Below are 14,295 nucleotides of genomic sequence, written 5' to 3'. Positions count from 1 at the left end.
TGAGCGGACTTAGGAAGCTGAGGAGGAGATGCGTACCTATTACCCTGATTTGTTTACTGTAGAGGATTTCAGGGGCGAAATCTGATTCAAGTGGGGGAGAATTGTAACAAACACTTTCCAGATATTTATCTCTGAGATCTAGTTATCTTTTTTATTATTTGGCCTGGCCACGACATGGTATTAGGGTGCCATGATGTGACACTCGATAATTGATGAACGCGCATCCGCGATTAGCCACAACATGACGTTATGTTTGCCATGACGTCACAACTGTTTTGGGCCTAAAAAACTAATTTCGGGATTGGTGCCCTATTTAAGGGCAGTAACTCCTAGGGTTGCCTCATTTGGCAGCTCTATCCTATGAGATCGAACCCCTATCCTACCTTAGCCTTCGTTTTCGTATTTTGAGTGCTTAAGCTCCATTTTTATGAAGGTTGAAGGAAGAAGGAGCCCTTGGTGTTGCTTGTGAGTGTGGTTTGAACTTAGATCCATCATCTCCATCTCATTTCTGACAAAGGAGCAACATGATGAGCACCTACGTGAGATTCTTGGAGTTCTGCGGGCAGAGAGACTATACGCGAAGTTCTCCAAGTGTGAGTTCTGGTTGTGCGAGGTTTAGTTTCTTTGACACCTCGTCAACCAGGATGGTATTTTGGTTAATCCAGCCGAGATTGAGATGCTTACACGTGGATAAGACCTGTAGGTATTTTTCTTTCAATTTCTAACTGGAGGGCTGTTATTCTCATTTTTTTCTGAAAAAAATAGTACATCACAATGTATTTACTTCTTTTGTGGTTACACTGGTTGAAAGTTTTGAAGCATTTCATGTAGGTTTTGTTTATCTAACAATAGATGATGCTCTAAATTTCATTCAAGAACGTTGACTTGCTATTGGTAGATATAATAGTTATAAAGATGCAAATTTCTATTTGGTGGTTTTTGACGGTTTTACCGTAATTGACTTTGATTGTCTGTTTTTCCAATGGTTGGTTTTAGGTTTGGTGGTGCTTTTGATGTTGCTTGCTTGGATCTGATTGTTGCTAGACTTTCTTGCCCTTATATTGTATTGGTTGATCTTCTGATGCAATTGGGAGTTTGTTGCCATTGATGTTCCATTTTTAGTGCATTGCTATGTTTCGTTCGCCTGATTGTTTTTCTAATTGTTGTTCCATGCTTATTGTTGCTTTACTTTTGCTTGTTGTGTTAGTTCTGGTTTTTCAATATTTCTAGTTTTGTGCTGTTGGTTAGGTTAGTTGGTGTTTTGTTTTGTTTTTATTTTGTTTGTTTTATAGTATATGGTTGTACTGTTCTTTGTTCATCCCTTGGATAGCTTTTTATTTTTTTGCTTATATAATGCTCTGTCATTAAAAAAACATGATTTGTTTTAACTATTCAATTGCTTTTTTCCTAATATTTATGAAATTCTGACTATTCCATTAACATTTTTGATATTTTTCAGGTAGCTTTCCAAGGCTTAAAAAAGTTGCGCGAAATCTTGAACTGATTTTGTTATTTATTGGTTTTAATCGTGAGTAAAACTCTTGTAAAAATTTGATCATCAATTGTTCTAAAGTAGTAATACTATTAGGAGAAAGTGAGATAAACCAACTTTAATCCTTTCTTCTAATGTGAGCAGAAATAAGTGGATTTGAGGGAGTCTCTATTAGTTCCCTGTGGTACATTTGTTCTAACAATCACAAGGAATTCGTAGAGATTATTATAAGGGCCTTCATTTTTTTTACCCTTGAAAGAAAGACAGGACTATACCTTCCAACTATGATATAATTTCCATATGTTCCTCATTTCCTTATGGGAAAACGATGGTTGATGTATCGTCATATTTTCCTGGCTGGAAATATGAAGCCACTTATTGTCTATTAGGTTGAGGAAATGATGCGGAGTACATAGATGATTTGACAAAAGCTTTTTGATCGGTAAGGAATTTGGAGGTGTGCAATATATTGATGAAAAGGTATTGACGTGCCTCAAATTCTACTATTTAGTCCCCCAAATCCTAATTTTCCCTAATTTTTGCATAATTTCCAATTTTATTTTATTCTATTTTAATGACAAAATATTCTTTTTCTTTATTTTTTGAAATTCCATCCCTTATTTAGGAGGTTATTTGATGCCAATTTTCGAAATTTTGACGTACCCACCAAATTTAGCCTCGTCCTTTATAAATGGTTCTTTGTAAGACTTTAAAGGTATCTTGAATTTCAGTGATAAAATAAATTTTAATTTTTCTCTATTCTTGCTTTCTTTTTGTATAAGGAAAAATACAGATTGTGGATATTATTATAATCACCTTCATTGTAGTATCAACAGTTGCAGCCATCATTATTCCTATACTTTGATTCACAGGATTCATTGAGTAAATGTTGCCATCATTATACCTATACAAGAATCCACAATTTATGGACAAATGTAACTTTTGACAATTTTTAGTCATAGCTTTCCATCGGCAATCCGTCAATAAAAATAAAGTTTAAAAACGACAAACTATATTAAAAAACCTAGATTTTTTTTACCAAAATGCTGAAATAAATCAAATATAATAATCGTATCCTGTTTTTTACAAGTTCAACCCTGAAGATAATAAAGATAAATGTAAACATCATCCAAGTTATAGTTTTAACATATGTTTAAACCACACAAATTTATGTTTAAACCACACAAATTTTCCGTTGGAATAAGGTTTAAATAAACTTTCCGTCAGTAATATTTTGGTTGGACTAAAAATACTTTCCGTGGTAATAGTTTGGTTGCTATTTTCCAACAGATTTCTGGTGGATATTTAATCTTTTGAAAAACATTTTTTTTATTAATTTTTGTTCGTATAACTTCAGTAATTTTCAATGGATTTTCGTCGAGTTATTTCTGTCGTTAGTGTGGTCGATAAATTAGGGGTTTTTCCGTAGGTTCCGACCGTATTTCTCGATGGATTTCATTCGACCGGGGTGTTCATGAAACACTATTTACCCTATTTTAGTAGAGGACTGTATTTGACAATACATATAAGTTATAATAATAGAATATTCTAGGAATATACTTTTTAGGGTAAAAAATGGGGTAGAAAATGGAGTAGGGTTGGAGATGAAACACTATTTACCCTATTTTTTATTCCATTTATGGGGGAAAAAATGGAGATAGGTTGGAGATGGTCTAACAATGGTAAAATTTCATCTATTGAATGACAACTATCACTACAAGAAGTGGGGGCATTAGCGGCGACGCTTGTCGCTGCAAATGATACGGTCTGTCGCCACTAAAGGTATTAGCCCTATTTGTCGCTGCAAATACGTTGCCGCTAATACTTCGTCGCTAATGCCCTATTTGTCGCCGCCAATACACGCTTGTCGCCGCCATTGTTCTTGTCACCGCTATGCTTCAGTATCGCCGCTAATAGCAAGTCGGCGCTAATACGAGTACGTTGCCGCTAAAGGGGTCGCCACAAAAACTTTTTCATTTTTTTTGTTTATTTAATATGAAAGTTATAAAAAACAATATAATATTTATAAAATCTTTAACATTTAACCCATACACAACCAAAATCAAAATATTAGTCCATACAACATAAAATCTGTTACATTTAAACTATCTACAATCCAAAATATTAGTCCATACAACATAAAGTATTGTTCTAAACAACATTTCATAAAATACTAAAATTCCTACTCGTCGTCATTAGACTCATCATTTGCTTCATTATTTGGTGGTGACAATGAACGAAACCACTCTTCCAATGCCGCAGAACATGCCGGGTCCATCATGATATATCATTACAGCATTCTACTTTCCAAAAATTACCAAACTACAAAATATCAACATATCAAACCATAAGCGACATATCATTATATAGCATTCTACTTTCCAAAAATTACCAAACTACAAAATATCAACATATCAAACCATGACCGACATATCATTATAGCATTCTACTTTCCAAAAATTACCAAACTACAAAATATCAACATATCAAACCATAACCGACATATCATTATATAACATTCTACTTTCCAAAAATTACCAAACTACAAAATATCAACATATCAAACCATAACCGACATATCATTATAGCGTTCTACTTTCCAAAATTTACCAAACTACAAAATATCAACGTATCAAATCAATTACCTGTGATTGTGGTGGTTCTTGTGTCGACGGTTGTTCCTGATCGTACATGGACACAACGGTAGGAGGTTTACGCCCAATGCCTCTGATTTGTCCGCGTCGAACACCCAATATTTTTTTCAAAACATTTTCTTGTATCACTTGGTGTTAGACCGCTTGCTGAAGAAGAAGCTTGGGTTTGTTGATTGATCTCCTGAAGTAAAGCATTCTGTATTTTCAAAAAATGATAAACATCATAAAAATTAGATTACTAAATACCCTTGACGATATAAACACTTATATGAGAATACAAATTAGCCACTTACGTATTGTTGCTCGACTGTAGGACTATAAAACACCCCTTGGCGATTGGAATTAGCCTTACAGAATGCTTCGATTCGAGTGATATATTATTTAACATTAAAAATTAGATTGATTATATTTTAAATAAGCATTTAAATATATCATAACTTACTTCTTTGAAGCATGCATTGCTGTACGAGTTCGACCCCCTCTGTTTACAACTAGTTGTTTTGCGCGGACTTCTTTGTTTGACGCCGAACGCCTTAAAAATTTGGGAGATTGAAAATGTTCGACTGCCTTCGCCCAATTTTCATGTGACATACCCACGGGGGGATTGTTTAGTGCCATTGGGATATCTGTAGGCCCCCCAATTTCCATAAAATAAGAATGGGCTTTACTTTTTCGGCCTCTGTAAACTTTTGCAAGACTCGAATCAATGCTTCGCAACAATTGTGCACGCTCCGAATCCAAGTTAACCTTATCCAAATCAAATTTATTCTAAAAATACAAAAAAGTTAGTTAATTAAATAACAATCACAACTAAACTTAAAATATTATCCAAGTTACCTTTAAATGCACAACTGTCACATTCCTTAACGCGGGGCAAACATTGTCCCAACCAGATACGTTGAAAGGGACATTGTTCCACAAGTACCTCCCAATTTCATGAGTGAACCAATTGGCAGGCTTCCCGACAGGGGAGTATGTGATCTCCCTGTCGAAATCTAAATTCACGGGCTTTCCCTTGTTTGCCCGTATCCATTTGCCTAGCTCTATATTCTTTGACAAGCCCATTCTTTTCTTTGGAAGCTCGACTGAAAAAATAGAATTTAAAATATTAGTCACAATAACTTATAATAATTTAATGAAAATAGCTAATAAATATATCATAATAAACTTACCATCCTGTTCATGTTGCCAGCAACCAAAGCCTTCTGGAGGTTGTGGATCCCCAGCTCCATCACCTCCGTGACCAAGGCCCATAATATCGGCCATCATAACAAAGAATATCGCCCACGTAAACCTCATTTGTAGCCTGTAAAATTACAAGATGTACAATATAGAAATACAATATGAATAAAAGTTAGTTACACCCTGCAAAATTATAAGATATACAATATAGACAAACAACATAAATAAAAGCTAAACAAACAAATATGAATAAAAGTTAGACTTCAAATAAAGTTTCTATTACAAAAAAAATACATTTGATTTTTTTAATCATAATCTCCATCATATACTTCAATGTCTTCTTGATCGGTATCATAATCAGAATCGTCATCATCATAATCAGTCTCTTCATCGGAAACATTATCGACTCTACCAGTTAGCGGAGGTACTTCAGTATCGTCCTCATCATCATAATCAACATTGTTTTGAGCTACATCAACATTGTTTTGAAAGTATTGTGAGAAGTCGATAAAAAGCCTAGCTTCAGATGAAGAGTTGCTTTGAACTACATCATCATTTTTGGCCTCCACATTGTCGACATTTTGGACAGAGTCACTGTAAGCATTTTGGACACAAGCATTGTCAGATGGTAGATCCCAAGTACTTCGATGATTAACATGCTCGACGACACAACGAGGGTTGTTGTTTTGGTTTCTTCGATGATTAACAGGCTCGCGGATGTAGAACACTTGTTTGGCTTGTGAAGCATATATGAGTTGATCATCTTGGTACGCTTCGTGTTCTGTGTTGATAATTATGAAATTATCATCACGAATATCTCCTGTATCGAACCACTTGCACCGAAATATTACAGTCGAATAATCATATGGATATTGCACCTCCATAATCTCTTCTAACTTGCCATAATATTTCTCTCCATTCTCGCCCACCGCTAGAACCCCAGAGTTTTGCGTTTTGCGTTGTGCATAACGACTAAGTACCATAAACCTAACACCGTTGACTATGCACGCGGTGTAAGTATAAACATCCATTTGTGAACCCATTGAAAGGGCCGACAACTCTTTGTGGAATTCTGGAGAGTTTTCTTTTTCCATCTGACAAACCTATTAAACATATGTTGATGTGTTATGTATTCTTGATTCGTTATATTGATCAAATATATTTGTTTGTTAATTATTATTACCTATTCCAGAAACCAGTTGGGAAATTCGGTCTTTTCGTCACTTTCAGGATGTTCAGATTTGGATTTTCTATATAGATCAAATATATGTAATTGATGATTGGAAAAGAGTAACAATAAATAATGAAAGATAATTGAAAATAAGAACACTTACTCGATGTATTGTCTGACTTGTTGACAACTATTCAATATAAACCATTCTATATTACGTTTTTCCCTTATATCAAGATGTTTGATTTGCGTTGCGCTGGCCGGTCGACACTTGGACTCAAACATCCAAAACTTTGTTTTTTCAATGACAACGTCATCGTTTCTTTCAAAACGATTGAATTTAGTCTTCACATCTCGAAGGTACATCGAACAAAATGACAAAACTTCTTCAGCAATATAACCTTCAGCTATACAACCTTCCGGCCTCGCCTTATTTCTGACATAGTTTTTTAGTTTTTTCATATAGCTTTCGAACAAATACATCCATCTCATACATACCGGGCCTCCGGCAATCGCTTCATCAGGTAAATGCAAAAGTAAATGAATCATAATGTCAAACAACGCTGGAGGATAAATCAACTCTAACTTGCACAAGATTCTAATAATGACTTCTTTTGCTTTCCTCATATCCTCCACCTTTAGTGTTGTAGAGCAAATTTGCTTGAAAAACATACAAAGATCTACAATTGGTGTAGAAGTTTCTTTGTCCAATAACGTTCTAACTCCAATCGGTATCAAAAGTTGCATAAGAATATGATAGTCATGTGATTTCAACCCAATAATGTTAGTATCATTATCTACCACTTTCTTACTAATGTTATATCCAAACCCATCTGGCAATTTAACATCTCTTATAAATTGACAAAAGATTTTGCGGTCAGGTTTCTTGAATGAGTAGCTTGCATGTGGTCTAGTGAACTTGTTACCTTTTTTTTTGCAACCATTGATTACGTCGGATATTCAGATTTCTCAAGTACTCACGTGCATTTGATGTGTCTTTACTCTTATCATTCATCATAGAAGTACCCAAAAGACTCTCACCCACATTTTTCTCGACATGCATCAGATCAAAGTTGTGCTTAAGCTGCAGAGAAGACCGATACTCGAACTCGAAAAATATGGTACGTTTCGACCGGTTCAACTCGAATACTTGCCGATCCATGTTTTCCTTGAGAGTCTTAGGATGCTACATCGGATATTCAAAATTTGACATTTAAGGTCAAATTCTTTCCTATTTTCTGAAAAAACATATATAATCCCACAAAATGCATAAACACCTACATTCCTCAAATCCAAACATAATCACTCAACAAAATTGAAGAATACTACCAATTTATCACCCAAAATAGCACCAAAACAGAAAAATAAGAGAAAATAGGAAAGAATTCGACCTTAAATGTTAAAATTTCGGAATTGGAGTGTAGGCGCCGCTAATCGATCTCCAAGTCGCCGATAATGGAGGATTGAGGGGCGGAGTGGCGGTCTAGTGGCGGTGGCTGGGGAAGAAGGTCACCAAAATGCGCCTTTGGTCGCAGGAGCTGAGTAGCAGTCACGAGCGAAATAGAAAAAGAAGCAGATGGGGGGTTATCTGTAAAGACCTTTAGCGGCGACGGGAAATAGCGGCGACGCTTGAGTATTGGCGGCGAAAAGGGTCTATTAGCGGCGACACATGGAGGGAAAAATATGCGCGTTTTTTACGACCCTTGGATTAAAATGAAATCGGACGGATAGGGCTCATTTGACGCAGATCGCCATTAGGTAGCCATTAGCGGCGACACAGGGTATTAGCGGCGACATATAATGCGTCCATTACATGTCGCCGCTAATACCCTGTATCGCCGCTAAAGGCGTCGCCGCTAATGCCCCCATTTCTTGTAGTGTATGCTTATTGCTTGCTACCTCATTCAACTCTTCCATTGAACTTCCCATTGTAGATGCTCTTACGGATAATATTCGTGGATCCGCCACTAGGTATAGGACAATCTAACATCCTATCTTTATCTTTGCTCATAAGTTAAGAGTAATACATGACTTCATTTCTTGTGAGGAAAATGGGCTTCCAGGAACATATTACATTTGATGAGCTTGTTGAGGTGTGCGAAATATACTAACTTCAAAATGTAGAAGCATATACAACAAGACAAAGAAACGAGAGAGAAGAATAATCTTTGCATTGCGTTACATTTGATGACTATTATGGAACATGCACAACGATGGGGCTCCTCACTTGATGCACACCATCGATTTCATACCAAGTCAATTCACCAGAAACAATTGGGCTGTCTAACTTCTGTATGGTGGTCTGTACACTCATCTTAAAAGACAGCTTTTGCCCAATTTTTTTGAACTGTAGGATATTCGGCTCAATCTGTATGCCCAAATCGCCAACACGTGGGGGAGTTATTGAGGCTCTATACCTTGATTTTGCAGAGCCGACATTCGTGACTGTCCGACTGAAAGTTATATTAACAGCTTTGTTACGCAGGGTTGAGATGACAAATGCAGGATAGTTTAGATCATTGGGTTGTTTGTCCTTAGAACAGCTACTACTATTAACCCCAGTGATAATTCTGATATCTTTGATGTTGTAGCCTTCATGGCACAAAAAGTTTACATAATCGACATCAACAGCATCGTATACCAGCCCAGGTTTCATAGCTGCCAATGGATTTAGATAGCCGGCTCCATATGCAAATTCAACATCCACCTCCCCACTCATAACGGAAGCTGCAAGATTTATTATAATTGTTAGATATGTGAAGTCCTATATCTTCTCTGTAAATTCAGTATATGTTATACCTGTTGTCATGAGAGCCGACTTAATGGCTGCTGGAGACCATTTCGGATTAAATGTTTTGATATAAGCAGCAATACCACTGACGTGTGGGCATGCCATTGATGTCCCTGATAACATATTGAATGGTACTGCTCTGTGGTCTCCTTCTGCTTGACTAATTCGAGCTACAGGTGACCATGCTGCTAGAATTCTCACCCCAGGAGCTGTTAAATCTGGCTACACGAATCAAAAAAGTTCAGTTATTAGTGTTGATGTGTAACGCATGATTCTAAGCATGTATGTGTTCAAACTGAAACTTGAGATAATTACCTTGAGGATGTTTTTATTTGTCGGATTTGGACCTCTTGACGAGAAAGATGCAACATATGGGGTTGACACATTGTTGACATCTTCACTCTTCATTATTACTGCTGTTGCATTTCTGAAACAATTTCAAGTTCATTAATTTCTGTAAATGAATTCAGCGGACTAGAAATATACAAGTAAACAAGTGGGTTTTTTTACTCTGTTGATTCTAAGTAGTCAGCGATAATTGACGCTTGATAGGAGTTAACAATACTAGCAGGCAAAGGATAAGAACCAATGGCTTCAAAATACGGTCCAGGATATATCACATATAATTATTTTTCCTTTCACTAAATTCTTGTCCAACGAATTTTTGATGCAAAACCTGATATATATGAATACAAATTCCACGATACACCATCAAGGAAACATAAAGATCCAGGGACAAACGAAACTGAAGCACACAAATGGAAGATAAACTCTTCATTAGTATATTAAAACATAAATTCCCTGGAGATTGTTATTTAAGGAAAATCCATCTTTACCTCGATGTTGAGCCACTGAAACCACCGGTGATATTTGGAACGTCTCCGGCATAAATTAGAGGATACATTCCTTTAAGTTTAAAGGGATTTACTGAAACTCCCTGAGATAAGAATCAATTAGCATAAAAATAATTTAATTTTCCGTAAATTACGTTTCATCATGATCACAAATCAACAAGTTTTATGTAGGTTTAAAGTCGGATATTACTCACATTAACAGCTATACCGTTTCCTAGTCGTACAGGGGTGATTAAATCTGGGTTTTTAGATCCAGCAGCCACAGAAAGAATCCATGGAGCGATACTGCCAATGGTTTGTGGCATTGGGCCTTCGTTCATAGCAGATTGTACAGTCAATATTTGTTTCCTCATGGCATGAAAGGAACCGATAGCGAAAGCGTCTTTAAAAAGCTCTTCCGCATGCACTAAGCCTACGGAGACAGTGATTAAGTCAACACCATCAGCGATGGCTGCTTCAAAAGCAGAAAGAATGTCGACATCTGAACACCCGTTTGACCAACAAACTTTATATACTGCGATTCTGGCCCTGGGTACGCCCCCTCTAGCTGTTCCTGGGTCGAGGCCAAGCAGATTTGCATTTGTTACAATGTTTCCGGCGGCTGTAGATGCTGTGTGGGTTCCATGACCATCGGAATCTCTTGGTGATTTGAGGTCAGTAGCGCCGTATATTCCATCTGCCTTGAAGTATCGAGCTCCAATGATTTTGCTGGTTATGTTATAAGAAAGAAGTCATAAACTTGTGCTAAGGAATAATCAAGAATAATCTCACACACATAAAGACACAATACTTAATGTGATTGGGTCAAAGTGATCTACTTCTACAAAGCATTAGAAAGTATTCATATTCACATGCTTGAAACCATAAGTATAGTACAACTGAGACCCTAGCTATTAGTGGTTATATATACAAAAAGTATAGTATAAACCCTATATTTAGTTGAAAATCAGTGTGAGGTTATTTTTAGTCTTCAATTTTCAAGTCACATTTAACAACTTGCAACTCTCCTTTGATGAAAAAAATATATGTTTTCTGGCGAGTTTTATAGTTCGAAAGATCCAAAGCAGCAAACAAAAGTAAATAAACGAGTGATACATTTATTAGGAAATGATTTATTACTTGTTGCATGAGAAATTGGCGTCACACATGCCCTTCCATTTAGCAGGAGGAGGACCATATCCTAGACCAGTGAAACTGGGTGATTCCGGCCAAATTCCCGTGTCAAAAACCCCAATGATGATATCACTTTCCATTGTTGATCTATTGACTTTAAGTGGAAACCCTATGAAGTCCCATGAACTAGTTGTTGCCAGCTTGTTCTTTTTGCTGAGAAACACAGAAACAACCCCCTCCATAGCTATATATAAACATATCAAACATCGAAACCCAAAATACCATATATATGATCTTTTGCATGTTTTATACTAATACAGAGATATATTGCATACCTGACAGTTTTTTAACCTCCTCTTGGGTAAGTCTTGCAGAAAATCCATGAAAGCTGTTTGTGTATCTTTGAAGCATATGGTTCTCCGCATCCCTGCCATAGTAACATCAAAATCATTAAACTGGTTTCCATTTAACCTTATCTTTTATGGAGCCAACAAGTTTATAGAAAACGAAAAACCACTAGCAAGAAGCAGGACAAAGGCAAAACCCTGAGTTCAAGGAAATAGACGTAGAACAGAGGAAAAGTTAGCTCCTAAACATGACAACCAAACTACGAAAATGAAATTGGGAAGTTGGAAGGAAAAAGGAGGTCTTTGTCGATTTAATTGTAGTTAAAGATTCGGCACCACTAACTTAAGAAACATCAAGTGTAGCATATTTTGTGTGCATGTATATTGAATATAGAGACTAAGATGAGGTAGGAGACCTGCCAATTACTTCTTGTAGCATAGTCAAGTGAAGGGAGGAGGCAGAGGCATCATCAAGAGTGTTGTGGCCCATATAGACCACGTATACCTGCTTAAAACCAGTTACATCAACTTAGATTAATCTAACTACAGGAAACATTAAACATAACACGACCAATACCCAGTCAATGCCATTTAATAATTGAAATTGCATTGACTAATGGCAACATCTATTATGCCTCAGAAAGATTGAATACTAGCAAGTACCTTTCGGTCCTCTTCGGATTTAGATTGAATTGATTTAGGCAGAAGGAACAGAAGGAAGCATAGGTGTAAAACTAGAGTGAGTTGTTTAGCCATTAAAGGTATAAGTTGGTTTGTAGATTTGAATTCATATATAGAAGTGTATTTATATACAACGTTGTCTTGTTTTTCATTGATAAATTTAGTAAAGGTCACTGAGTTCGAATAAATAACATTCATATAGTGTCCAATATGCCTTTTCCCGGCCCTACTAAATGAACATCCTATGGCATCTAAGACTAATGGACAACCATCGATCCAATTCATCCATCCACTTGAATCACTTTTAATTTCAACTTTTGATTAAATTATTATGATTATGATTATTATTATTAAAATGAAAATAAATAGAATAATATTCAATCAAAAGTAATAATAATATATATATATATATATATATATATATATATATATATATATATATATATATATAAAAGAATTAAATAAAGCTCCTTTTTTTAAAAAAAGAACTAGTTAGTGGTTAAAAATTTGTATCACTAATTTAATAGAAAATTCCCAACATCCGGATTAGATACCGGGACCTTCAATCTAAAGGACAAATCCTCTACCAAATCGGTTGGTCCTACATTGACAAATATGTATATCAATTAATTAAAAGTTGGAGAAAATGATTAAGTACAATGGAAAAAGTAACCTTTAATGAATAAACTTTACAATTTTAATAAAATCAATCATTAATATCTACAACTTATACATTTAAAAAAAAAAAAATCGGGTAATGGTCTTTTATTGAAATTCTGAAGAGATTATTATTAATACCCCTTGCAAAGTGGTAGAGGGTGGAAAGAATGGTGCTACTGCCCGAAAAGATAGGGAAAATATAAAGAATACAATTATACAGGAGTCAATCCCTTCGAAGGGCAATTTAACCAGTTTGACCGGTCAACTTTGGCTCCTCTACACCTGTGTGAGTGATCCATTCAAATGATTGAGAGCAATGGAATCAAAGACCTCAGCTGATTTGGCTTGGTGAAGCTAGCTAAGAACGTGGGCATTCCTGATTCCTGAAACCTCCAAATTATGACACTACATGAATCTACAGATAATCGTGTCCAACATTGAGAAGCAGATTTTTGTCATCAAAGACCCCAGCTGATTTCGTTGGAATTGAATGTTGAGATTTGAATGAATATTAGTAGTTTGCATCGTCGTAAATCAAGTTTTATGAATTTCATCTATGTTTTGCATATATTTTACTGTCACCTAAGCAAAAAGCTACTCCATCACTTGTCATCTGAACAGGACAATCCATAATATCTTAAGAACAAAAATAAGGTAAAGTTCTAACCTCTTCATAGATCCAAACCAAATTAGAAAGAAAGTTTTTGTGGTTATCAGGAACTGCTTTCATCAAATATGTACAAACCAATCACAACTTAATCATAAAGTTGCCATATAATTCATAATATAACCCTAAAAAGAAACCAAAAGTGAAATACATACCAGAAGATCCATGAGGAACACCATAAGATTCAAATGTAGTTCCAGCATCATAAATCGAACCCTTATACTCTGTTCATTTAGCAGTAATCTTCCCAGCCCATCTCCTCCCTTGCAAATGCATCTTCTCATACAATCATCTTTATACTCAGTTCCTTTAGCAATATTGATTCCTATAACTGGTTATGTACTTTTGATATATTGCATCCAATAACCATTTATGTACACTTGTCACAATGGGCCCTGAGCTTCTAAAGACACGATTATGAGACCCAACTTGTATTCATATATTTTTGGTCCATCTGTTATAACTTTGTGTTTACAATGGTGTTTCTTTAGTTTGTTTCAAATGAAAATGACATCAATTTCAAAAGTCATTTCTTGTTTTGATGTGTTGGCTCATTTTACCAACAAAATTCAAAATCTCTTCTTTTTGGCCAATTTATTTGGTTTTCGTAGAAGGAGAACATTCTTTATGGAAAGATGTTTTAAAGGCCTACAGAGAAACCATTCGTGCTTTTTTGGCTTATT

General features: G+C 35.7%; 2 protein-coding genes and 1 long non-coding RNA gene across 5 annotated transcripts; all 3 read right to left on the bottom strand.

Moving 5' to 3' along the window:
- Window positions 1-3,541: 3,541 nt before the first annotated feature.
- LOC145132063 (cucumisin-like) lies at window positions 3,542-12,448 on the bottom strand. Of its 3 annotated transcripts, XM_079066705.1 has the most exons (15): window positions 12,268-12,448; window positions 12,021-12,109; window positions 11,593-11,684; window positions 11,264-11,501; window positions 10,339-10,852; window positions 10,127-10,227; window positions 9,606-9,717; window positions 9,299-9,512; window positions 7,891-9,226; window positions 5,319-5,452; window positions 4,984-5,231; window positions 4,589-4,914; window positions 4,440-4,504; window positions 4,138-4,342; window positions 3,542-3,814 (listed from the first exon to the last, which is right to left on the bottom strand). In XM_079066705.1, exons 1-9 carry the CDS (start codon window positions 12,358-12,360, stop codon window positions 8,694-8,696), a joined length of 1,986 nt encoding a protein of 661 aa, XP_078922831.1. In that variant the 5' UTR covers window positions 12,361-12,448; the 3' UTR covers window positions 3,542-3,814; window positions 4,138-4,342; window positions 4,440-4,504; window positions 4,589-4,914; window positions 4,984-5,231; window positions 5,319-5,452; window positions 7,891-8,693. The 3 variants fall into 3 exon arrangements, with proteins under 3 accessions (XP_078922831.1, XP_078922833.1, XP_078922832.1); XM_079066707.1 differs by lacking the exons at window positions 3,542-3,814; window positions 4,138-4,342; window positions 4,440-4,504; ... (2 more) ...; window positions 5,319-5,452; window positions 12,268-12,448 and having other exon boundaries at window positions 8,594-9,226; window positions 11,264-11,470; window positions 12,021-12,048; XM_079066706.1 differs by lacking the exons at window positions 3,542-3,814; window positions 4,138-4,342; window positions 4,440-4,504; ... (3 more) ...; window positions 12,021-12,109; window positions 12,268-12,448 and adding an exon at window positions 11,802-11,957 and having other exon boundaries at window positions 8,594-9,226.
- On the bottom strand, window positions 5,522-7,894 carry LOC145132065 (uncharacterized). The gene is made up of 3 exons (XM_079066708.1): window positions 6,663-7,894; window positions 6,512-6,578; window positions 5,522-6,431 (listed from the first exon to the last, which is right to left on the bottom strand). Exon 3 carries the CDS (start codon window positions 6,420-6,422, stop codon window positions 5,634-5,636), a length of 789 nt encoding a protein of 262 aa, XP_078922834.1. The 5' UTR covers window positions 6,423-6,431; window positions 6,512-6,578; window positions 6,663-7,894; the 3' UTR covers window positions 5,522-5,633.
- Window positions 12,449-13,043: 595 nt separating the features above from the next.
- LOC145134779 (uncharacterized) lies at window positions 13,044-13,933 on the bottom strand. The gene is made up of 3 exons (XR_013719345.1): window positions 13,768-13,933; window positions 13,613-13,665; window positions 13,044-13,328 (listed from the first exon to the last, which is right to left on the bottom strand). It is a non-coding gene; the product is annotated as an uncharacterized LOC145134779 (long non-coding RNA).
- Between the last annotated feature and the right edge of the window lie 362 nt (window positions 13,934-14,295).

This window comes from Lactuca virosa, chromosome 8, assembly GCF_052849685.1.
Source record: "Lactuca virosa cultivar CGN04683 chromosome 8, Lactuca_virosa_CGN04683_v6, whole genome shotgun sequence".
Lineage (NCBI taxonomy): Eukaryota > Viridiplantae > Streptophyta > Magnoliopsida > Asterales > Asteraceae > Lactuca > Lactuca virosa.
Note: the sequence above shows the minus strand (reverse complement) of the source record. Positions and strands in the feature narration are given on the sequence as shown.